Source organism: Rutidosis leptorrhynchoides, chromosome 4 (assembly GCF_046630445.1).
Source record: "Rutidosis leptorrhynchoides isolate AG116_Rl617_1_P2 chromosome 4, CSIRO_AGI_Rlap_v1, whole genome shotgun sequence".
NCBI classification, from domain to species: domain Eukaryota; kingdom Viridiplantae; phylum Streptophyta; class Magnoliopsida; order Asterales; family Asteraceae; genus Rutidosis; species Rutidosis leptorrhynchoides.
Window position 1 is genome coordinate 364,284,409 of NC_092336.1, and position 27,642 is coordinate 364,312,050.

Genomic DNA, 27,642 nt, shown 5'->3' on the forward strand with positions numbered 1-27,642 from the left:
TCATAAGGCCGTTCTCACTTCCTCGTGGTTAATCCTCTTGCAAAACCAGTTGTTTTGATATTCACGAACCTCATCGTTGAGTTCCCCGTTCCGCTCAGGTCTATCCCTACCGAAAAGGGATGAAAAATTCTCTTCCCATCTTTTCCTAATGAGGTCTTCTCTCACTATACTTTGACCTGCTTCATCCTTGATATATTTGACGTTAACTAAGTCCCTGCCTCTTCGCTCCCTAGCTTTAGCTATTCTATATATGTCATTGGCTCCCTCCTTGGAGTCTAGTTTCCTATATAAATCTTCATAAGCTTTATCTTTTGCAATTGCTACGGCCTTCTTTGCTTCCCTTTTAGCTTCTTTATATCTTTCTTCTACCCTAGTCCTCTCTGCAGACGTCCCTTCTCCAAAGGTAATGAGCTCCCTAAACCTCATCTGCTTTAACGCGACTTTCGTTTGGACATCATCACTAAGCCACCACGATTCTCTACTACTCTTGTGGGCTCTCGATGTCCCTAATGTCACCCCTAAAGTTTCTTTTGCCACCTCTCTGATAGTAGATGTCATGCGGTTCCATATCTGGTCTACGTTAGTAGGAGCTACGTTATCCCCTTCTACACTCAATCTATCAGCAACAGTCGCTCTAAAAGTCTCCGCCTTTGCACCATGTAGGTTCTTCCAAAGGATTCTATGTTGCACAACCCTGGCCCTCCTGCCAACTCTTCCCCGGGTGACTATGTCCATGATCAACAATCTATGCTGGGAGGAGCACGTAAAGGCTGGAAGGACCTTACAGTCCTTACATGTCATAAGTTCCCCTTTACGAAGGAGCAAAAAGTCAATCTGGGTGCAACGACCCCCGCTATGAAAAGTGGCTAACTGAGAATCCCTCTTCTTGAAGAAAGAGTTTGCTATAACCAACTCGTGGGCAATGGCAAACACAAGAATCGAGCGCCCTTCTTCGTTTCTAGGACCAAACCCAAAGCCCCCATGGGCTCCCTCGTAACCTTCTGCCTCCACTCCTATGTGTCCATTCAGATCACCCCCTATAATCAATCGATGATCCGCTGGGCACCCCCTCACTACCTCATCTAACAATTCCCAAAAACTCTTCTTTTCCGCCTCACTTAAACCTGCATGAGGTGCGTATGCGCTAATGACCGTGAAAGTCTCCTCCTTAATAATAAGACTAACTGACATAATCCTATCGCTAAACCTACCCACGTCAACAACGTTATCCTTATGTAGTTTTCCCAAAAAGATACCTACCCCGTTCCGTGCTATCCTAGAACCCGAGTACCACAACCTATAGTCCTTAATATCTACCGCCCCTTCACCCTTCCATCTAGTCTCTTGAACACACACTATGTCCACATTACTCTTAAGAAAGGTATCAACGAGCTCAATCCTCTTGCCCGTCAATGTTCCTATATTCCAACTACCCACTCTAGTCTTACCAAGGGTGGATACCCTACTACCACTTCTAACCCCTCTAGTCCTACCCACCTCTAAAGTAGGAGGACATGACCTCAAGTAACCATAAGTAAGTGTAGGGTCTATATTAACATATACACCAAAACAAGCTAAAAAGGAATATGTACAATTAGTATATATTTGTTATTTAAAATATTTAAAATTGAAAATGAAATAAATAAAGAAAGAAATAAATAAATAAATAAGTAAGAACACTGATAATGTGAATATGAGGTGTATATATATACGTAAAAGACAAGCAGCACACAGAATCAGTTAACCAACACAAATAAAGGGAGTGGTAAGAGGTAACCAGCCGAAAAAGTTAATTTCCGGTAGCAGCCGGCGGCAATTGACGGGAAACGGTGAGGCCGACGAGTACAAAAGTGGTTGTTTCTTGTGAGGAAAAATGTTCCTGAGCCCGATCCGTAGAAGATGGTATCCCACTTGCCGGAAAATGGCAGAAAAACCAGTTTATTCGCCGGAAAAATGCACCTCTTCCGGTAACTAGACTTAACGTATGTATATCACCCTCTAAAAGTGCACTTGGAAAGTGCGTTTGTCCTCGAAGTATTAAACACCCGTTGAATGCTAGCGCGACTAGCCCGAGTGGGGTTGTCAAACCCTATGGATCCAAATCTAAGATTCGCGTTCACGGTTTGGAAACTAATGATTAAACGTTACCGAGCTAAGGGAAATATTTGTGCCGTTTTATAACCCACACATATATAAAGTTTAATTATTCGTGTCTAGTATGTAAAATGTAAAAAGCGCATGTATTCTCAGTCCCAGAAATAGTAAAAGTAGTAAAGGGATGCTATAACTCACAGTGAATAAGCAGTAAAAGTCGATATGAAACGTATGCAGGTAGTAAGTCGGTCCGAAAGGTCGCCAACCTAAGTAAAAGGTCACTAGGTCAGTATGTTGTTCCCAAAAGTTTAAAAGTGAATAAATTACGTTTAAGTGTCATCATCAACATCATCATCATTTATCAAAGCTAAGGTAAGTTTAACAAGAATAGAGATCAAAACAAAAGGCTGAATTTGGACAGCTGTTACGACCTCTATACAAATCGAAAAGACTCGTAGTCAGTGGCCATGGCTCCGTATGTGAGTCCTCTAAGCACTGACCAATTTTCAGAACCTAACTCATCTTTGTTTGACCGTGCCGATGGTTTAAGTGTGAGTAGGTCAGAAATTTCAGCATAACGTTACAAAGGCGTAGTGACTTTCGGAAGGCTATAAATCCTAAACCGTATATCGGATTTAGGTGAGGCCTAAACGAAAAGTCATCTACTCGAAACTAAATATCTGAAAATCAGATTTTTAGAAGCCCAGAGAGTCTGATCAGACCTCAAAAAACAGCAAACATGTGCTCCGGTGAGATTCTTAGTGCTTGATGCTTATCACGGTTCTCATCCTTGATGCTTGTAGCTTCAAGTGTACAACTCATTGATGTGTTAGCATCACTTTGACCAAGATTCAACCATCAACACACAATATGTTAAGACTAAGTAAGAATACAACTCACTTAAGAGTTTTAGAAAGATGATGAACCAATGTTACATCATATTCTTAGTCTTAACACAAATACAAGTTCTATTTACAACTAAAGCTACAAAATTTCCTTCAATCAAACAAGTATGAACACAATCTTGATCAAATAAAGTAATGAAACCCTAAGCTAGAGAGCTTGGATCCTTTTCACACAAGTTTTGAGATTACAAAGCTAGAAAGCATGAATCTTTGTTGTTTTTGAAGATCTTGAAGCATAAAGCTTAGATCTTCAAGTTACATGAAGATCATAAACACAAGTTTTGATCTTTATAACAAAATAATGAGATCATAAGTTAGAAAACTTAGATCCAACAGAAGAAATGAAGATTCAAAGCTAGAAAGCTTGAATCTTGGTTGTTCTTGAAGATCCTTGAAGCATGAAGCTAGATCTTCAAGTTACATGAAGATTACAAACACATGTTTGAATCTTTACATCAAAATAAAGAGATTAAAAGCTACAAGATTTAGATCTAACAAAATAAGTGAAGAATCAAAGATAGGAAGCTTGAATTTTCCATCTTCTTGAAGGATTCAAATCCAAGTTTGAATCTGCAAGATATAACAAGATCTAAAAGCTAAAGAGCTAGATCCCTTGATGATGATGATGTCGTGAATGAGAAGGGAAGAAGAAGAAGAATAAAGTTTAAAACTTACACTTTTAGAGTGAGAAAGACTAGAGAGAGAATTAGAGAGTATGTGTTTGTAATTTGTGAATGAGATTAAATGTGAAATGGAATGAATAAGCTTGGTATTTATAGAAGGTGAGGGTGTGGGGAGGTGGTGGTGACCGTGGGGTTGGGGAGGGGACAAGGGGGACACCTTTTTGCTTTTTGGTTAATGGTTGTCTAAAGTTGGTGCTTATGTTAGGATCCCATGCAACATTATGGATTATGGTTAACAAAAATGCTAGTGTGTTCCCTCTAATAAATGGGCATTTGTCTTACATTAATATGGGTCACTAACTTATTAAAATTAGGCTAATTAAATAGTCCACTAGCTAGTGTATGGTGGGCTAAAGTCCAACAAGGTAGAAAGTCCAACAAGACTAACTAGTATGCTCTAGTAAATTACCAAGCGTAATTAAGCATTCAAAAACCCAAGTAATTGTTATTATAAAATAACAATTAGTATTTCGTAGTCATAATATTTCAATTATGACCAAAGTCAAACGTGTACACAGTACGCAGTTCGTTCTAAACGTCAAGTGACACTAACGGTCATAAAGGCTTCCAGGGATCAAGTTAAGTAACCTACGTACTTAAAGGCACGTTTAAACATGTAAACGAAAGTAATTGATGTGTGCGAGGTGGTGTATAAAATAGTTATATTTTTACAAGAAAATACTATTAAATACGATACAATTTTACACAAGTTATATATTTATTTATAGAGTGGATATACCTAAACCTTGCTACAACACTTATAGGCACTGTACCTAATCGTACAGTAGTGTAGCTTTTAGTAAGTCCGGTTCGTTCCACAGGGATCTTTTAAACAAACTTAACGCTATATTTTTAACTTATAATTGTAAAAATACAAAAATATATATAAGTAGTATTATTATTATAAAAGGGGGTTTTTACCGTTTAATGACCGGTTTGTCGATTTTAAAACTTTAATCGCAGTTAAAACCTAATGTAAAATATTAAAAATAAATATAACTTAATTTAAAGCGTAAAGTAAATAACGATAATGAAATTACAATAAATAAAAGTGCGATAAAATAAAATTGCGATAATTAAAGAGCACGATAATTAAAAATGTAATTAAATAAAATGACAATAAATAAATGTGCGATAATTAAAAGTGCAATTAAATATGAAAATAAAAGAATTATGCTTATTTAAACTTCCATAATCATGATGTTCGACGTGTGGTTTTTAGTTTATTCCCATGGGTTAATTGTCCTTTGTCCTGGATTATTCGATATGTCCATACGGATTTGTCCATAATAGTCCATCAGTCATAATCATAAAGTGCGAAAGTCTTCGTCAAATTATTCTTATTCTCGAAGTTAAATATTCCAACTAATTGAGGATTCGAATTGTAACAAGGTCTTAATACTTTGTTTAATGAATACACTAGGTTATCGACTGCGTGTAAACCAAGGTTTTACTACTTTGTTAACAATTACACCAATTACCCTTGAATGTAATCCACCCCTGTTTCAACAAGTCTATTAACTATTAATCCAGTTCCGTGTCTGGTAAAATGAACAATTATTGGTATTTATAGATATCCCGCCCACCGTACCTAGTCAAGCGTATGTGGGTATATATAAATACGTCAAATTATAAGTCTATATATTAAATCAACGAGGTATCATTTAGTTAATATAAAACCCATTAATAGCCCATAGTCTAATTTCTACAAGTGTCGTTCTTTTATCCAAACCCCAATTATGGTCCAAAGCCCAATTACCCAATTTTAATATTTAGCCCAACATCACGATTACTTCGGCATTAAATAAGCATAATAATAACTTAGCTACGAGACATTAATTTAAAAATAACATTAACCATAACTTACAGTGATTAAAAATAGCGTAGCGTTACACGGACAGAATTTTGACTTACACCCTTACAACATTCGCTAACATACCCTTATTATTAGAATTTAAAATCAAAATTAAAAATATAATATATATATATATATATATATATATATATATATATATATATATATATATATATATATATATATATATATATATATATACGTGAGTGAGATAGAGAGAAAGGATGGATATATTTTTGATCACTAAACTACGAATTTATAGGACCTGAGCTGAAAAAGTGTGCCATGAGATCGCCTGGCTTTTGTGCCTCCGGGCCATGCGATCGCATGGAGGTAGGTACCAGCTCACATGAGTTTGTTTTCTTGTTTTGCCGACGGTTTATAATAATAATATAATATATAAATAATTTAAAGAATTATTTAAATATTATATTATATTCGTGTGCATAGTTGACTTGTAATTTTTAGTCCGTTGCGTCGAGCGTTGAGAGTTGACTTTGGTCCCGGTTCTGGATTTTCGAACGTCCTTGCGTATAATTTAATATCTTGTACTTTGCGTTTCGCGTCTTGTACTCTTGTAATTTTGAGACGTTTCTTATCAATAATTGGAACCTCTTTGATTGTACTTTGTACTTTTGAGCTTTTTGGTCGTTTGCGTCTTCAATTCGTCGAATCTGTCTTTTATCTTCACCTTTTATTATTTAAACGAATATCACTTGTAAATAGAACAATTGCAACTAAAAGCTTGTCTTTCTTGAGGGATAATGCTATGAAATATATGTTCGTTTTTAGCATTATCAAATATTCTCACACTTGAGCGTTGCTTGTCCTCAAGCAATATAATCTTGAAATAAGAATACTAGAATCACTTCTTTATTCTTCACACTTTGTACATCAGTGATTTTTATACAGCGGTATAAACAATGATAGTAACGATGTGGTTTACAGTCCCACATGACTATAAAAATTTAGATCCTTAAGGAAATTGGATCTTTATGATAACATTTGATCTTTTGAAAATTAAATCTAGTTTTTACCCTAGATAAGTTTTCCGGAATAACTCTTCACTGGTGTTTGCAAAATGTTTTTGTGGGTTTGGTGGGTTTCAGATTTGAAAATTTTGGCTCAAAACTTGCGGTTTTGTGTCACCCACTAGCTATCCTTGTATTGGGAAAACAACACGTCCAGTATACTTGCTCCGTATATTACCTTTCAATAAACTACCGTCCGGTTGTAAAGGAAAGCGTTGAACAAGCAACTGTTAAGGCAATGTCCCATGACATGCTTTTAATTATGGTCTATAACGTGTCGGATGCAATTACTATCCTTTGTAGGAGAAATAGTAAAGCTCACCCTATAGTTTTTTGGTCTGGCACAAGGTCCTGTCTTTGGCTATGCTATGCAACCACCGTTCTTACGGTTGACACCCAATTTGGTTCAGGTGACCTAATAAATTTCAGGTGAATTCCTAGGATTTTACGTTCAATGGTAATGAACGCATTGAAAATGGGTTTTCAGAAAACAAATCGGTTTGTAATTTTGATCAAAATATTTTCTCGTTCAAGTTCGAGTTTAGATATCATCGAATTCCATGAGTTTGAATTCTCAATCTTTCAGGTCAATCTCAAGGATTGAGTAATATCAGGCTTAAAAGCTGATTTTTAATCTTTAAGGAGATTATCCTTTCTGGGGGTCTGATTCATTAGTCTTATCAAGCTAATTTGCACGGCGTCCTCCCCATTTTACGAGACAGATCCTCTCATGGTTAGGATAAGTCTGACCACTTGGCGACCCTGTTTGATGCTGAGGTCCGTGGATTTCCTGCTGATTTTAGTAATGACTTTTCTAGATTTTTCGTCAACCTACAGCTGGCCTGGACGACAACTTCATGACCTTTTATCAAGAAGCGCGTGTCTTTTTCAGAAGACTTTACTTCCTTTTAATGATGGAATTGATTCATCGTGTAGATCCATCTTTCTTTCAAATATATTACAGTTTTCCGGGTAAAACGGTTAATTTTGTCCAAAACAAAAGTATCTTCAATTATTTGTACAAAACTATGTGATATATGTTTTAAATAACTTGGTAAATTTTTCCCACACTTGGCTTTTATTTTCCTTTCTTTGCCTTTTTATTGTCATCTATTCCATTTTAAATGAATTCTAACATTTTGGGTTGTTTCTCAATTTATGTCCTTTCCGAGGTAACAATAATTTCGATGTTAACACCTAGTTTTATCGTTCATAAATATGTATAAACATGATTTTGAATTCATTTATTTGAAAATTTTGAAAAATTTTACTAGAATTGGGTAGTCAGTATATAAGACTAGGGCTGTTCTTTATTATCAGAGAGCACTAGATTCTAATACAACTACTGCTTTACTAGCATTTTTAATGGTAACCAAGTGTATAAGTTAAAATTGTATGGCCTGTCCTGACAGGTCTGACTCGAGCATTAAATGCAGTTAGGGTTTATAATTTTATTATTAATTAAATTAGGGTTTAATTATAATATTAATTAGTTTAAGTTTGTTTTGATATTTAATTTGTAATTTTAAGTTTATTTATTATTATTAAATATATAGATTAATATTTTTATATAATAATAATATAAAAATAATATTTTTATAAAATTTGTATTTTTATCATTTTAATTATAATTTGTATTTTTATCGTTTATTCGTAATATTTGTATCTTTATCGTTCGTAATTAGTTTTAAGACTAGTATTTTCCCGTAGCTTATTTTATATTTCTAGATTTTTAGGCTTTGCCGTAAAATCCCTTAAGTGCTTTTTCTTTAGACTAAGATTTAGGTGCTTTAGAATTTTGCGACGCCGTTTTAATATTTTAGTACCTTTTTAAGTAATTGCCGTTTTGGATATAGAATTTCTTTTAAGCTTTAATACCTTTAGACGCAACCTTTAATTCTTAGTTTTAGACTTTTAAGTTTCGACGCGCTACGTTCTTTTTATTATTTTTCGACCTTTTATTTTTAGACGTTTTCCGACGCGATCTTTTTCTTTCTTATTTCTCGACGATCTAGTTTTTAGGACATAGAATTTTCTATTTTTTCTCTAAAATTTCAAAAACGAAAAATTATTTTAAGTGGTTAAATTGATAGACATCCAAATTTTCTAGTTCGTAGTAATAGTTGGATTTGTTAGTGGCTGAGTTGTGAGCTTCCGATTTAAAGGGTTCTGGCTCCCTGCTGCATCTATTGGCTATTCAAAACGTGGGCAAAATCAGAAAAGTCTATTAATTTGATAACTTATATAATTTTTAGTTTTATAACTAATAGGATAATTATTAAATGCACCACATTGTAGGTAAAATTTGGTAATAAGCGCATTATGGAAAATCTCGAGAATATTTTGGAAACTCTTTATGACATTAGAAATCAATTTAATCAATACTCTCAAACGGGTGTTGATGACAATTCGTTCGGTCAATCTTGGATCACGAATGACTAAACAATAACTGGTTGTGAAATCTGTGGAGATTATCACTCAACATGGGAATGTTATTATTACGTTCCTATGGAAAATTATGCACCCATGGAACCTGAATGGAATGATTATGAGGAATACAATTCTAATTGGGATTATTCCCAAGAATATATCCAAACTCAACAACCAGAAGATGAGGAAAATTATGTGTCTGAAAATTCTTTAGATATATGAAAATCAAACTCGAAGAACTTGATGCTTAAAATGAACAAATGAGAGAGTTTGTAAATAGGCAAGCTGAAACTCTATCAGATTACACACCTGTTGATCTGAGGAATATTGTGCAAGAAAATCTCATATCATCGAATTTTGATGAATTCGAGAGCTCTGAAATCACCAACTATCCCGATGATACATGTTATTCAGCTTTTCCAATTTCACAACATATAGACACATTAGCCTCTACCGACGAAATCATCGATCCATTAATGGATGAAGAAGAAGTAAGGGTGACAAATTGGTACTCTTGGGAAAACGATAACGTTGAAAATTTTACCCCCGAGACCAAAGTGGTGGGACCGATAAGTACCGTTAATGAAGAAGAATCTACTTCGATCCCGAAATTCACCATTCCACAACCTTCTAACCCAATATTCTCAATAGACAAGTCATCTACTGAAGATGAACTACGAGCTGTAATAGATAATGACACCTCAGATTTCACCCAATTGGGTAATAGATGTGAAAACTTTGATCCCGAGAATAAACAGAAGGAAATGTTAGGAATTATCCACCCTATAGAAATATGTATGTCGGTGTATATCGATCCATTTGACCAAGAACCAGAAAAGAGACATATCCATTTACTAAAATCTACACTTAAAAAAGAATTAAGTAGTGACGATCGGGTGGTTCTAAACTTTAAACCCATTGATATATTATACACCACCCGGGATGTAAATAACTGGCTCACTATTCTAATGCGTGGAACTTATTCTACCGACTTCACATATCGTCAGCTAAGTGTAGGGAAGTCTAACCCCACTTAACGTTAAATTAGGGGTTCGGGTTAGTGCATAACTCGTTAATAAACATGCATAATAAGTAAGGGTAAAAGACGCATTTTCAAATATTAACAAACAGCTCAGAAAAGCAGCCGTTTTTGAAGAAAAAAACATGTGTGATAAAACAAGAAGGGATGAACGATGAGGTGCACCATCTATCATTCGACGAGCTTTGAAAATACAAACTGGGTATTTTTAATCATTTCTACACTAATCACCCTCATGAATTTATAATTAGAGTCTGATTTCATGCAAATGAGGGCATTGCATGATCTCAAGTGTAGGGAAGGGTTATAAATTCTCTCGGGTTTATACTTGGCTTATTTTCTAAATTTTGTGAAAATTTAAAAAAAATTTCAACTAAATGAATTCAAAATCATGTTTAAACATATTTATGAATGATAAAACTAGGTGTTAAAGCCGAAATTATTGTTACTTCGGAAAGGACATAAATTGAGAAACAACTAAAACGCTTGAATTTATTTATTAAGATATAAAAAGACGCATGAAAAAAAGCCAAGTGTGGGGAGAATGTACCAAGTTATTCAATTAAAAACTATCTATCACATGTTTTTGTAAAGTTATTGCAGGTGCTTTTATTTTGGACCAAATTAACTGGTTTACCCGATTTACTGTAATGAAAGATGGATCTACACGATGAATCAATTCCATCATTAAAAGGAAGTAAAGTCTTCCGAAAAAAACACGCGCTTCTTGATTTAGGTCAGGAAGTTGTCGCCCAGACCAGCTGTAGGTTGACGAAAAATCTAGAAAAGTCATCTCTAAAATCAGCAGGAAATCTACGGACCTCAGCATCAAACAGGGTCGCCAAGTGGTCAGACTTATCCTAACCATGAGAGGATCTGTCTCGTAAAATGGGGAGGGCGCCATGCAAATTAGCTTGATAAGACTAATGAATCAGATCCCCAGAAAAGGATAATCTCCTTAAATATTAAAAATCAGCTTTTAAGCCTGATATTACTCAATCCTTTAGATTGACCTTAAAGATTGAGAATTACAAACTCATGGAATTCGATGATATCTAAACTCGAGCTTGAACGAGAAAATATTTTGATCAAATTACAAACCGATTTGTTTTCTGAAAACCCATTTTCAATGCGTTCATTACCATTGAACGTAAAATCCTAAGAATTCACCTAGAATTCATTAGGTCACCTGGACCTAATCGGGTGTCAACCGTAAGAACGGTGGTTGCATAGCATGGTCGAAGACAGGACCTTGTGCCAGACCGAAAAATTATAGGATGATCTTTACTATTGCTCTTACAAAGGATAGTACTAGAATCCGACACGTTTTTGGACCATAATTAAATGCATGTCATTAGACATTGCCTTAACAGTTGCTTGTTCAACGCTTTCCTTTACAACCGGACGGTAGTTTGCCGAAAGGTAATATACGGAGCAAGTATACTGGACGTGTTGCTTTCCTAATACAAGGTTAGCAAGTAGGTGACATAAAACCGCAAATTTTGAGCTAAAATTTTCAAATCTGAAACCCACAAAACCCACAAAAACAATTTGCAAACACCGGTGAAGGGTTATTCTGGAAAACTTATCTAGGGTAAAAGCTAGATTGAATTTTCAAAAGATCAAATATTTTCATAAAGATCCAATTTCTTTAAGGATCTAAATTTTCATAGTCATGTGGGACTGTAAACCACAACGTTACTATCATTGTTTATAACGCCGTATAAAAATCACTGATGTATAAAGTGTGAAGAATAAAGAAGTGATTCGTGTAATTTAATTTGAAATTCTGTATTGCTTGAGGACAAGCAACGCTCAAGTGTGGGGATATTTGATAGTGCTCTAAATGAACATATATTTAGTTGCAATATCATCCCAATATGTAAAGTTTTTAGTTGTAATTATTTTATTTTTAAGTTGTAATCGTTTAAATAAATAAATGCGAAGACAAAGCACGAAGATTAAAGAATTGAAGAAAAAGTGCTACTAAAGCCTGAAAAGTGCTACTAAAGCCATAGTGCACTAAAAAGTGCCACTAAAAGTGAGTTAAAGACTTGCGCGGATTTTGGGAGTTAAGGAAAATAATTTTTTGTGCAAATTACAAATTGCAAAACGCAAAGTACAAGATATTAAATCATACAAAAGGACGTTTGAAGATCCGGAACCGGGACCTGAGCCAACTATCAACGCCCGACTCAACGAACCAAAAATTACAAGTCTACTATGCACAAGAATATAATATAATATTTAAATAATTATATAAATTATTTATATATTATATATATTTAAATAATACGTCGACAAAGTAGAAAACAAAACAATGTGGCTGGATCCAGCTGGCCATACGATCGCATGGCTTGGAAGGCAAAAATCCATGCGATCGCATGGCTTCAGAATCCTGGCCACATCTATAAAAGGCAACGAGTTTTGGCCAGAAAAGATACACAAATAAATATATACTCCCTCTGTAATAGATATAATATATATATATATATATATATATATATATATATATATATATATATATATATATATATATATATATATATATATATATATATATATATATATAGTATAGTGTAGTTTTATATTAGATTAGTTTGGGTTATGAAAAGGTTATTTTACGGGTTTTAAAGTCGAAGTTCTGTCTGTGTAAAGCTACGCGATAAATAATCAATGTAAGCTATGTTTTTCCTTTTTAAATTAATGTCTTGTAACTAAGTTATTATTATGCTTATTTGAGCCGAATTAATCGTGATGTTAGGCTAAATATTAAGATGGGGTAATTGGGCTTTGGACCATAATTGGGGTTTGGATAAAAGAACGACACTTGTGGAAATTAGACTATGGGCTATTAATAGGCTTTATATTAAATTAACCATACCTCGTCAATTTAATATAAAGGTTACAATTTGACGTATCTATATATAACCACATACGCTTAATCGGATACGATGGGCGGGATATTTATAAATACAAATTATTGTTCATTTGACCGGACACGGGGATGGATTAATAGTCAATGGACTCATTAAAACAGGGGTGGATTACATTCAAGGGTAATTGGTGTAATTGTTAACAAAGTATTAAAACCTTGGTTTACACACAGTCGATAACCTGGTGTATTCATTAAACAAAGTATTAAGACCTTGTTACAGTTCGAATCCCCAATTAGTTGGAATATTTGACTTCGTGTATAAGGTTAAATTTGCCGTACATTTTATAATTATGACCGATAAACTATTATGGACAAAAACCAGATAGGTTTCAAATACATCCAGGACAAAGGACAATTAACCCAGGGTAATAAATAATCAAAACGTCAAACATCATGGTTACGGAAGTTTAAATAAGCATAATTATTATAATGTTATTTATTTTACGCACTTTAATTATTGTCATTTATATTTACGCTAAAGTTTTAAAATCGACAAACCGGTCATTAAACGGTAAAAACCCCCCTTTTATAATAATAATACTACTTATATATATTTTTGTATTTTTACAATTATAAGTTAAAACTAATATAGCGTTAAGCTTGTTTAAAATATCCCTGTGGAACGAACCGGACTTACTAAAAACTACACTACTGTACGATTAGGTACACTGCCTATATATGTTGTAGCAAGGTTTAGGTATATCCATTCTATAAATAAATAAATATCTTGTGCAAAATTGTATCGTATTTAATAGTATTTCGTTGTAAAAAATAATACTATATTCTAGTACACCTCGCACACATCAAGTATTTTTACAAGGAAATACTATTAAATACGATACAATTTTACACAAGTTATTTATTTATTTATAGAGTGGATATACTTAAACCTTGCTACAACACTTATAGGCAGTGTACCTAATCGTACAGTAGTGTAGTTTTTAGTAAGTCCGGTTCGTTCCACAGGGATCTTTTAAACAAGCTTAACGCTATATTTTTAACTTATAATTGTAAAAATACAAAAATATATATAAGTAGTATTATTATTATAAAAGGGGGTTTTTACCGTTTAATGACCGGTTTGTCGATTTTAAAACTTTAATCGCAGTTAAAACCTAATGTAAAATATTAAAAATAAATATAACTTAATTTAAAGCGTAAAGTAAATAACGATAATGAAATTGCGATAAATAAAAGTGCGATAAAATAAAATTGCGATAATTAAAGAGCACGATAATTAAAAATGTAATTAAATAAAATGACAATAAATAAAAGTGCGATAATTAAAAGTGCAATTAAATATGAAAATAAAAGAATTATGCTTATTTAAACTTCCATAATCATGATGTTCGACGTGTTGTTTTTAGTTTATTCCCATGGGTTAATTGTCCTTTGTCCTGGATTATTCGATATGTCCATACGGATTTGTCCATAATAGTCCATCAGTCATAATCATAAAGTGCGAAAGTCTTCGTCAAATTATTCTTATTCCCGAAGTTAAATATTCCAACTAATTGGGGATTCGAATTGTAACAAGGTCTTAATACTTTGTTTAATGAATACTCCAGGTTATCGATTGCGTGTAAACCAAGGTTTTACTACTTTGTTAACAATTACACCAATTACCCTTGAATGTAATCCACCCCTGTTTCAACAAGTCTATTAACTATTAATCCAGTTCCGTGTCCGGTAAAATGAACAATTATTGGCATTTATAGATATCCCGCCCACCGTACCCAGTCAAGCGTATGTGGTTATATATAAATACGTCAAATTATAAGTCTATATATTAAATCAACGAGGTATCATTTAGTTAATATAAAATCCATTAATAGCCCATAGTCTAATTTCTACAAGTGTCGTTCTTTTATCCAAACCCCAATTATGGTCCAAAGACCAATTACCCAATTTTAATATTTAGCCCAACATCACGATTAATTCCGCATTAAATAAGCATAATAATAACTTAGCTACGAGACATTAATTTAAAAATAACATTAACCATAACTTACAGTGATTAAAAATAGCGTAGCGTTACACGGACAGAATTTCGACTTACACCCTTACAACATTCGCTAACATACCCTTATTATTAGAATTTAAAATCAAAATTAAAATTATAATATATATATATATATATATATATATATATATATATATATATATACGTGAGTGAGATAGAGAGAAAGGATGGATATATTTTTGATCACCAAACTGCGAATTTATAGGACCTTAGCTGAAAAAGTGTGCCATACGATCGCATGGCTTTTGTGCCTCCAGGCCATGCGATCGCATGGAGGTAGGTACCAGCTCACATGAGTTTGTTTTCTTGTTTTGCCAACGGTTTATAATAATAATATAATATATAAATAATTTATAGAATTATTTAAATATTATATTATATTCGTGTGCATAGTTGACTTGTAATTTTTAGTCCGTTGCGTCGAGCGTTGAGAGTTGACTTTGGTCCCGGTTCCGGATTTTCGAACGTCCTTGCGTATAATTTAATATCTTGTACTTTGCGTTTCGCGTCTTGTACTCTTGTAATTTTGAGACGTTTCTTATCAATAATTGGAACCTCTTTGATTGTACTTTGTACTTTTGAGCTTTTTGGTCGTTTGCGTCTTCAATTTGTCGAATCTGTCTTTTATCTTCACCTTTTATTATTTAAACGAATATCACTTGTAAATAGAACAATTGCAACTAAAAGCTTGTCTTTCTTGAGGGATAATGCTATGAAATATATGTTCGTTTTTTAGCATTATCAAATATTCCCACACTTGAGCGTTGCTTGTCCTCAATCAATATAATTTTGAAATAAGAATACTAGAATCACTTCTTTATTCTTCACACTTTGTACATCAGTGATTTTTATACGGCGGTATAAACAATGATAGTAACGATGTGGTTTACAGTTCCACATGACTATAAAAATTTAGATCCGTAAGGAAATTGGATCTTTATGAAAACCTTTGATCTTTTGAAAATTAAATCTAGTTTTTACCCTAGATAAGTTTTCCGGAATAACCCTTCACTGGTGTTTGCAAAATATTTTTGTGGGTTTGGTGGGTTTCAGATTTGAAAATTTTGGCTCAAAACTTGCAGTTTTATGTCACCCACTAGCTATCCTTGTATTGGGAAAGCAACACGTCCAGTATACTTGCTCCGTATATTACCTTTCGATAAACTACCGTCAGATTGTAAAGGAAAGCGTTGAACAAGCAACTGTTAAGGCAATGTCCCATGACATGCTTTTAATTATGGTCTATAACGTGTCGGATGCAATTACTATCCTTTGTAGGAGCAATAGTAAAGCTCACCCTATAGTTTTTCGGTCTGGCACAAGGTCCTGTCTTTGACCATGCTATGCAACCACCATTCTTACGGTTGACACCCAATTTGGTTCAGGTGACCTAATGAATTCCAGGTGAATTCCTAGGATTTTACGTTCAATGGTAATTAACGCATTGAAAATAAGTTTTCAGAAAACAAATCGGTTTGTAATTTTGATCAAAATATTTTCTCGTTCAAGTTCGAGTTTAGATATCATCGAATTCCATGAGTTTGAATTCTCAATTTTTCAGGTCAATCTCAAGGATTGAGTAATATCAGGCTTAAAAGCTGATTTTTAATCTTTAAGGAGATTATCCTTTCTGGGGGTCTGATTCATTAGTCTTATCAAGCTAATTTGCACGGCGTTCTCCCCATTTTACGAGACAGATCCTCTCATGGTTAGGATAAGTCTGACCACTTGGCGACCTATTTGATGCTGAGGTCCGTGAATTTCCTGCTGATTTTAGTGATGACTTTTCTAGATTTTTCGTCAACCTACAGCTGGTCTGGACGACAACTTCATGACCTTTTATCAAGAAGCGCGTGTCTTTTTCAGAAGACTTTACTTCCTTTTAATGATGGAATTGATTCATCGTGTAGATCCATCTTTCTTTCAAATATATTACAGTTTTTCGGGTAAAACGGTTAATTTTGTCCAAAACAAAAGTATCTTCAATTATTTGTACAAAAATATGTGATATATGTTTTAAATAACTTGGTAAATTTTTCCCACACTTGGCTTTTATTTTCCTTTCTTTACCTTTTTATTGTCCTCTATTCCATTTTAAATGAATTCTAACATTTTGGGTTGTTTCTCAATTTATGTCCTTTCCGAGGTAACAATAATTTCGGTGTTAACACCTAGTTTTATCGTTCATAAATATGTATAAACATGATTTTGAATTCATTTGTTTGAAAATTTTGAAAAATTTTACTAGAATTGGGTAGTCAGTATATAAGACTAGGGCTGTTCTTTATTATCAAAGAGCACTAGATTCTAATACAACTGCTGCTTTACTAGCATTTTTAATGGTAACCAAGTGTATAAGTAAAAATTTTAAAAATCCGAAAGAATTTAACCCCTTCCCACACTTAAGATCTTGCAATGCCCTCATTTACAAAAAATCAGTAAAAATTTCAATTCATTGATGGTGATTAGCGTAGAAAATTGATTAAATTTTACCAAAGTTTCCAAACATATTGGCGTTTGTTTTAAAAGCAAAGATTTTTGGTTTTTTTTTTTAATATTTTTGGCATACTTTAATTCAATAAGGCTAAAAATAATGATAATAAAAGTTCTCGTCCCTCCCTTGGGTAGAGCAATTTTGGTTCAACGACCTAGTTTTCAACTCACGACGAATTTTAAAAATCACACTTTTAACTTAACGAAATAAAGTAAATTTTTGTTTTTAAATTCACACCAAACTTAAATTTAAAATGCATAAAATTAAAAATTCATATTAATAATAATTAAAAATTCACACCAAATTCATATTATATTTTTGTTTTTATACATACAAACTTATATTAAAAATATTAATTTTTTTAAATATTTACAAACTTAAATATATTGATTTTAAAAAGTTTATAATAATAATTTAATATTTAAATATTAATTTTAAAAACATGGTAAAAATAAAATTAAAAATCTTTTTGGTCTTTTATCCCACTTTAATCAATCAAATATTATCAAAAATATACGCGCCTCTTTTCGGTAAAGTAATTTTGGCTATATTACCTAGTTTTACTCCTGACGAATTTCTGAAATATTTTGGGTTGATTGATTAAAGATATTTATACCTTAAGAATAAACGGTAAATTTCGCAGTGATGTAATAAATTTTTGTATGATATCAATAATTTCGGTCGCAAAACCTAATTTTATTGAGTATCAATTTAATACTTTATAGCGAACAATTTAGCGTTTAATATCAAAAGGTTAAAAGTAATAAAATAAAAATAAAAACTGTACATACTTACCAGTGAAATAGAATTCTTAGTGACCTGCTTTAGCCCACTCATAAGATAGTCGGACTAATTGGTTTTCCATAGCTACATAGGCGTAACCTCGAGCATTTAACGTTTTTTCTTCGAAACATATGAACGGTCCATCTCTGCATAAAGTAACAAATTCGGTATTTGAATATGTCCGATTCGTCGAGCATTTTTCCTTCGTGTGACCATTTTCCGCATTTGTGACATCTTTCAAGGTGTCGTGCTCTTCTTTTCGCTGCGGATTTTGATTTTCCTTTACCAAAATGTAACTTATTATTTTCGTTCCTGGATTCTTTTCTTACTCCGTCTAATTTACCTCTGATTAATGATACCAATTCACTTGGAAGGGTGTCATTATTCCGTTTAGTTATTAAAGCATGTAGCATTAGACCATGGTTTAGTTCACAGGAAGTCTTCATCTCGTAAAACCTAAAAAAAATAAAAATTCAGAATGAGGGGAGAAGACTAGTTCTTTAGGGTCTGCTAGGGAAAGACCATTCGGATTCCATTCTCGAGAACTACACGAAAACAGAAAATCTAACTCTAACAGAAATACATATTACCCTAAAAAGATTCGAACCTCCCCACACTTAGTTAGATGTGGTGTTGAAATTGTGATTAACTTCGTTGTCAACTTCCATCGGATCATGTACGTAATGTTTAACTCTGTGACCATTAACTTTAAATTCAATCCCATTTGAATTTATTAACTCTATTGTTCCGTATGGGAAAACTCTTTTGACTATAAATGGTCCAGACCATCTTGATTTCAATTTTCCATTAAATAGCTTGAATCGTGAATTGAAAAGAAGAACTCTGTCTCCTTCCTTAAATTCTTTTGAACTTCTGATTCTTTTATCATGCCATTTCTTCGTTCTTTCCTTATAGATTAACGAATTTTCGTATGCTTCATGTCTCAATTCTTCTAATTCGTTTAGTTGACTTAATCGTAGACGTCCAGCTTCATGTAAATCAAGATTACATGTCTTCAAAGCCCAAAATGCTTTGTGTTCAATTTCTAATGGAAGATGACATGCTTTTCCGTAAACTAGTCTAAAAGGTGTGGTTCCAATTGGAGTTTTGTAGGCTGTTCTAAAAGCCCAGATTGCATCCTCCAATTTAATGGACCATTCCTTCGGATTTGATCCTACGGCTTTTTCTAGAATACGTTTTAAAGCTCGGTTGGTACTTTCAACTTGTCCACTTGTTTGTGGATGATAAGCAGTGGAGATTTTATGAGTTACTCCATATCTTTTGAGAACTTTCTCAAGTTGATTATTACAAAAATGAGTACCCCGATCACTTATTAAAGCTTTCAGTGTTCCAAACCTAGCAAAAAGATGTTTTAAAAAGTTGACTACAACTCGTGCATCGTTAGTTGGGAGAGCTTGTGCGTCCGCCCATTTAGATACATAATCAGTGGCAACGAGAATGTAGAGATTATTATGAGATTTTGAAAATGGACCCATAAAGTCAATACCCCAAATGTCAAATACTTCACATACTTGAATGACATTTTGTGGCATTTCATCACGTTGACTTATTTTTTTGGCCCTTTGACAAGCATCACAGGATTTGAAAAGAAGGTGTGCGTCTTTGAAAATTGTAGGCCAATAGAATCCAGCATCGTAAACTTTTCTTGCTGTTAGTTGAGGCCCATAATGCCCTCGTGTTGGTCCTGTGTGACAATGGTTTAAGATTTGACTGGCTTCATCTCCGAATACACATCGGCGTATTATTCCATCGGGATAACTTTTAAACAAATGTAAATTTTCCCAGAAATAGTGTTTTATATCACTAAAGAATTTCTTTCGTTTTTGGTACGACAACCCTTTTTCAAGGAATCCACATACTAAGTAGTTTGCATAGTCTGCAAACAAGGGAATTTCATTATAATCTATCTTCAATAGATATTCATCAGGAAAGTTGTCTTGTATGGCCGATTCATTTAGAACTTCTAATTCAGGATTTTCAAGACGAGAAAGATGATCAGCGGCGAGATTTTCTGCTCCATTTTTATTTCGGATTTCAATATTGAACTCTTGTAAGAGTAAGATCCAACAGATTAATCTTGGTTTAGCATCTTGTTTTGAAAATAGGTATCTAAGAGCAGAATGGTCGGTATAGACCACCGTTTTAGATAGAACGAGATATGATCGAAATTTGTCAAAAGCAAAGACAATAGCAAGGAGTTCTTTTTCAGTAGTTGTATAATTCATTTGTGCTCCTTGTAATGTCTTACTGGCATAATAAATAGGTTGAAATCGTTTTTCAATCCTTTGTCCTAAAACGGCTCCCATTGCAAAATCACTTGCATCGCACATAAGTTCAAACGGTAGATTCCAATTTGGAGTTATCATGATCGGCGCATTAGTGAGTTTTTCTTTAAGAATATTAAAAGATTTTATGCATTCATCTGAAAAGATGAATGGAGTATCCTTTTCTAGGAGTTTATTCATAGGAGTGGCAATTTTAGAAAAATCTTTTATGAAACGTCGGTAAAAACCGGCATGCCCTAGAAAACTCCTAACTCCTCTAACATTGGTGGGATGTGGAAGTTTAGCAATTACATCTACTTTAGCTCTATCCACTTCAATTCCTTCCTTTGAAATTTTATGACCAAGAACGATGCCTTCTTTAACCATGAAATGGCATTTCTCCCAATTAAAAACTAGATTTGATTGTTCGCATCTAATAAGCATTCGTTCAAGATTAACTAGACATGTTTCAAAAGTATCACCGAAGACTAAAAAGTCATCCATGAAAACTTCCATGCATTCTTCTATCATGTCGTGAAAAATCGCCATCATGCACCTTTGAAAGGTTGCAGGGGCGTTGCAAAGTCCAAATGGCATGCATTTGTAAGAAAAAGTACTATAAGGGCACGTGAACGTGGTTTTCTCTTGGTCCTCGGGTGCTATTGGAATTTGAAAATATCCGGAAAAACCATCAAGAAAACAATAGTAACTATTTCCGGCTAATCTTTCCAACATTTGATCAATGAAAGGTAAGGGAAAGTGATCTTTTCTGGTGGCGTCATTTAATTTTCTATAATCAATACATACACGCCATCCTGTTACAGTCCTAGTAGGAATATGCTCATTTTTCTCATTTGTGATGACAGTCATGCCACCCTTCTTAGGTACGCATTGAACTGGGCTTACCCATGGACTATCAGAAATTGGATAAATTATACCTGCATCAAGCAGTTTAATAATTTCTTTCTTAACAACATCTTGCATATTAGGATTTAGTCTTCTTTGGCGTTGCACATACGTTTTATGACATTCTTCCATAAGGATTTTATGTGTGCAATACGAAGGACTTATTCCTTTAATATCATGAATCTTCCATGCAATAGCTGGTTTATGAGCTTTTAGCACAGAAATGAGTTGAGATTTTTCATTTTCAGTAAGAGAAGACGATATTATTACTGGTAATTCAGATTCACCATGTAAATAAGCATATTCCAAATGGTTTGGAAGTGGCTTTAACTCTAATGTCGGTGGTTCTTCTATCGATGATTTATATCGATATCTATCTTCTTCTTTTAGCATTTGAATTTCTTCTGTTGTTGGTTCATATCCATTAGCCATAAGTGTAGCTAACATTTCAGCTTCATCAATTGGTTCAGTTCCTTCTCCTAAAGAACATTCTCCTGTTCCTTGTAATTCTGGAAATTCTTCTAACAATTCTGCATGTGAATCTATAGTTTGAATATAATAACATGTATCATCTGCAGATTGCGGTTGTTGCATTGCTCTATCAACTGAAAAGGTAACACTCTCGTCCTATATACTTAGGGTCAGTTTCTTACCAAACACGTCTATTATTGCTTTGGCCGTGTTTAAGAATGGTCTTCCTAATATGAGAGGAACTCGAGAATCTTCTTCCATATCCAGAATAACAAAATCTACTGGAAATACTAAAGTACCAACTTTAACTAGCATGTTCTCCATTATCCCTCTAGGATATTTTACTGATCGATCGGCTAGTTGTTTGCTTATTCGTGTTGGTTTCAATTCTCCAAGGTCTAGTTTAGCGTATAGTGAATACGGCATTAAATTTATACTAGCACCTAAGTCTGCCAATGCTTCTATTGAACTAAGACTACCTAGAAAACATGGAATTCTGAAACTTCCTGGATCTGATAATTTTTCTGATATCTTATTCAACAGTACTGCAGAACAATTAGCATTCATAGTAACAGCCGAGAGTTCTTCCATTTTCTTTCTATTTGTGATTAGATCTTTCAGAAATTTAGTATATCTAGGAATTCCTGAAATCACATCAATGAAAGGAAGATTTACATTTATCTGTTTAAACATATCCAAGAATTTGGATTGCTCGGCTTCAAGTCTCACTTTTCTCATTTTACTTGGGTAAGGAAGTGGTGGTTGGTATGGTTTAACATAAGGTTTAGCCTTAACTGTGTTATCTTCATTAACTTTTTCAACTATCGGTTCTTTTTCCTTATCTTGTTCAGATTGTGGTTCTTGTGGAGTAGGAATAGCTTCATCAGAAATTACAGGTATTTCAGGTGGTTTAAGTGTAATACCACTTCTTGTGATAATGGCTTTAGCTGTTTCATTCTGGGGGTTAGCATTTGTATCACTAGGTAAACTTCCCGATTTTCTTTCACCTATCAACCTTGCTAGGTTGCTCACTTCTTGTTCAAGATTTTGAATAGAAGCTTGTTGATTTCTAAATGCTAGAGCATTTTGATCATTGGTTTGTTTCTGAGATGTGAAAAACTGTGTTTGAGATTCAACTAGCTTCGACATCATATCTTCTAAATTTGGCTTTTTATCATCGGTTTGTGGTGGTTTATTTTGAAAAATAGGTCTTTGCTAATTGTAAGTATTGTTAGATACTTGTTGATTACTAGGACCTTGTTGGTTGTTATATGGAACATTTCGGTTATAATTCTGGTTTTGATTGTAGATCGGTCTTGGCGGTTGATAATTATTCTGATAATTATTTCCAGGCCTTTGGTTTATGTATGAAACATTCTCTCTTTGTTCCATTGTTAGTTCAATACTGAGACAATCTTTTGTTAAATGTGGTCCTCCACACTGCTCACAACTAATTCGTATTAAGTGAATATCCTTAGTCATCTTTTCCATTCGTCTCTCGACAACATCTATCTTTGTGGAAATGGAATCTAAGTCATGGCTAGAATCGGCTCTAGCTGCTTTAGATGATCTAACGATATCTTTTTCTTAGTGCCACTCATGTGAGTGGGAAGCAGTGTTATCAATAATTTTGTAAGCGTCAGTTGCTGTTTTCTTCATAATGGAACCACCAGCTGCTATATCGATGTCTTTTCTTGTAGTGATGTCGCATCCTTGGTAGAATATTTGTACTATTTGATAGGTGTCTGAACCATGTTACGGACATCCTCTTAATAACTTTCCAAATCTTGTCCACACCTCATATAGAGTTTCATTTAGCTTTTGCGTGAACATAACAATTTCTCCTTGAAGTCTCACGGCTTTAGATGCCGGAAAGAATTATTTAAGAAAATTTTCAACTAAAACATCCCATGTATCAATCGCCCCTTCAGGTAACGATTCTAACCAATCTTTGGCTTCTCCCTTTAAAGTCCAGGGAAATAACATGAGATATATCTGTTCATCCTCCACTACTCGGATTTTAAATAGTGTACAGATCCTATTAAAGATACGTAGATGTTCATTTGGATCTTCCTTCGGTGCACCACTAAATTGGCATTGATTAGTTACCATGTGTAGGATTTGTCCTTTGATTTCATAATCTGGCGCATTAATGTCTGGTTGAGTAATTGCGTGACCTTGGCCAGTGTGTTTAGCTCTCATTCGGTCTTCCATACTTAGAGGTTCCAGATTTTCCATGATTGAATTTGTTGAATCTGAATCACTATAGGATTCTGATTTAATGGTAGGTTCCTCAACAATCTCTATTTGAATGATTGGTGGTTCCGGAGGAAAGATTAATGGTTCAGGATCTCTGAATTGTCCCTGAATATTCTCCGGATTCTCAATTGTGAGTTCTGGTTCAAAAAATAGATTATCGGAAATTTGAATCGGAGTACTTGGTCGACTAGATGACGATTCTAAAGAAAAATCAACGGCGACAATATTTGCTAGATGTCTTGATCGAGTTACAGGTGGTGAACGTACAAAAGGTGGTGAACGTTTTTCTCGGTGCATTCACTGAATATCCTATTAGTTATAAAAATAAAAATTATATAAGTTATCCAATTAATAGACTTTTCTGCTTTTGCCCACGTTTCGAATAGCCAATAGATGCAGCAGGGAGCCAGAACCCTTTAAATCGGAAGCTCACAACTCAGCCACTAACAAATCCAACTATTACTACGAAGCAGAAAATTTGGATGTCTATCAATTCAACCACTTAAAATAATTTTTCGTTGTAATTTTAGAGAAATTTTAGAGAAGAAATAGAAAAAATCTAAGTCTTAAAATCTAGAGCGGCGAAAAATAATAAAAAAAAAGAGCGCGTCGAAAAACATAGAAAAAAAATAAAAGGTCGAAAAATAAAAAGAATGTAGCGCGTCGAAACTTAAAAAGGAACTAAAAACTAAGAATTAAAAGTTGTGTCTAAAAATATTAAAGCTTAAAAGAAAAACTATATCCCAAATGGCAATAACTTAAAAAGGTACTAAAATTAAAAACGGCGTCGCAAAATTCTAAAGCATTTAAATCTTAGTCTAAAGAAAAAGCACTTAAGAGATTTTACGGCAAAGCCTAAAAATTTAGAAATAAAAATAACTATGGCAAAAGCTATGACTTAAAACTAAATACGAACGAAAAATACAAATATTACGCTAAAACGAATAAAAAGATACAAAATATAAAAATAAACTTAAAGTTGTAAAAGGTACAATTTTATAAAAATATTATTTTTATATTATTTATTTTATAAAACTATTAATTTTATAATTGATTAAAACTAATTAATAATAAATAATACAAAATAATAAAATTAAAACTAAACTAAATAATATAAAAAATATAACCCTAATTAGGGTTTAAAGTAATAATAATAAATAATACTCCGTAATTAATGCAGATTTAGGTCAAACTGTGGCGTGTCAGACAGGGCCACGCTACAGTTCGGGCCCGTATACTTATTTATTTTTTTTTCTTTCTGTTTTCTGTTTTAATATTTATATAAAATATTTATATTAAGTAAATAAAACTTATATTTTTACAAAATAAAAATAAAGAAACTTTATAATTATGTATATATATTTAACAAATTCTTAAAAATATTTATATTTTAGTTTTTGTTTTTATATTTTCGTATATTTAAAACGTATTTTTACAAAAGCGTATTTTTATAAAAGTAAACTAAAAATTAATAAAAATCTTTTTTTTATAACGTTGCGCTTCCGGCATTTAAGCAAGAAGATCCTCGGCAGCGGCGCCAAAAATACTTGATGTGTGCGAGGTGGTGTATAAAATAGTTATATTTTTACAAGGAAATACTATTAAATACGATACAATTTTACGCAAGTTATTTATTTATTTATAGAGTGGATATACCTAAACCTTGCTACAACACTTATAGGCAGTGTACCTAATCGTACAGTAGTGTAGTTTTTAGTAAGTCCGGTTCGTTCCACAGAGATCTTTTAAACAAGCTTAACGCTATATTTTTAACTTATAATTGTAAAAATACAAAAATATATATAAGTAGTTTTATTATTATAAAAGGGGGTTTTTACCGTTTAATGACCGGTTTGTCGATTTTAAAACTTTAATCGCAGTTAAAACCTAATGTAAAATATTAAAAATAAATATAACTTAATTTAAAGCGTAAAGTAAATAACGATAATGAAATTGCGATAAATAAAAGTGCGATAAAATAAAATTGCGATAATTAAAGAGCACGATAATTAAAAATGTAATTAAATAAAATGACAATAAATAAAAGTGCGATAATTAAAAGTGCAATTAAATATGAAAATAAAAGAATTATGCTTATTTAAACTTCCATAATCATGATGTTCGACGTGTTGTTTTTAGTTTATTCCTATGGGTTAATTGTCCTTTGTCCTGGATTATTCGATATGTCCATACGGATTTGTCCATAATAGTCCATCAGTCATAATCATAAAGTGTGAAAGTCTTCGTCAAATTATTCTTATTCCCGAAGTTAAATATTCCAACTAATTGGGGATTCGAATTGTAACAAGGTCTTAATACTTTGTTTAATGAATACACCAGGTTATCGACTGCGTGTAAACCAAGGTTTACTACTTTGTTAACAATTACACCAATTACCCTTGAATGTAATCCACCCCTGTTTCAACAAGTCTATTAACTATTAATCCAGTTCCGTGTCCGGTAAAATGAACAATTATTGGTATTTATAGATATCCCGCCCACCGTACCCAGTCAAGCGTATGTGGTTATATATAAATACGTCAAATTATAAGTCTATATATTAAATCAACGAGGTATCATTTAGTTAATATAAAACCCATTAATAGCCCATAGTCTAATTTCTACAAGTGTCGTTCTTTTATCCAAACCCCAATTATGGTCCAAAGCTCAATTACCCAATTTTAATATTTAGCCCAACATCACGATTACTTCAGCATTAAATAAGCATAATAATAACTTAGCTACGAGACATTAATTTAAAAATAACATTAACCATAACTTACAGTGATTAAAAATAGCGTAGCGTTACACGGACAGAATTTCGACTTACACCCTTACAACATTCGCTAACATACCCTTATTATTAGAATTTAAAATCAAAATTAAAATTATAATATATATATATATATATATATATATATATATATATATATATATATATATATATATATATATATATATATATATATATATATATATATATATATATATAAATATAAAATTATAATGAGTAGAACAATGTTAAATGAATAATCAATACCTCAAAAGTTTTAGTGTGTGGCCGTAGCAACTTCAACCTACATTCAAAATAGAGTCCTAGTTAGGCCTTCAATGGATAAGATACCCTATGAAATTCTAAATGGTAGGAAACCCACTGTAAGTCACCTTAGGGTATTTGGGTTCAAATGTTTCATCTTAAACAAAAAGGAATATCTCACAAAATTTGAACCCAAAGCCTATGAAGGAGTATTCCTAGGATATTCGTTAGAAAGTAGGGCCTATACAGTTCTAAATAAATACACAAATGTTATAGAAAAATTATTAGATGTCACATTTGATGAAACCCTTCCTCCACCTAAGACCAAACCACTAGTGGATGACGATGTGGTTGAATAAGAATCCATAGTGATAAATACAACCAAAAATGAGTCCAACGAAGTTGAAGA

At 33.0% G+C, this 27,642-nt stretch overlaps 1 protein-coding gene across 1 annotated transcript; it reads right to left on the bottom strand.

The window, feature by feature from the left end:
- On the bottom strand, positions 1–27,600 carry LOC139841803 (uncharacterized). The gene is made up of 2 exons (XM_071832002.1): positions 27,564–27,600; positions 1–1,547 (listed from the first exon to the last, which is right to left on the bottom strand). Exons 1-2 carry the CDS (start codon positions 27,598–27,600, stop codon positions 1–3), a joined length of 1,584 nt encoding a protein of 527 aa, XP_071688103.1.
- Between the last annotated feature and the right edge of the window lie 42 nt (positions 27,601–27,642).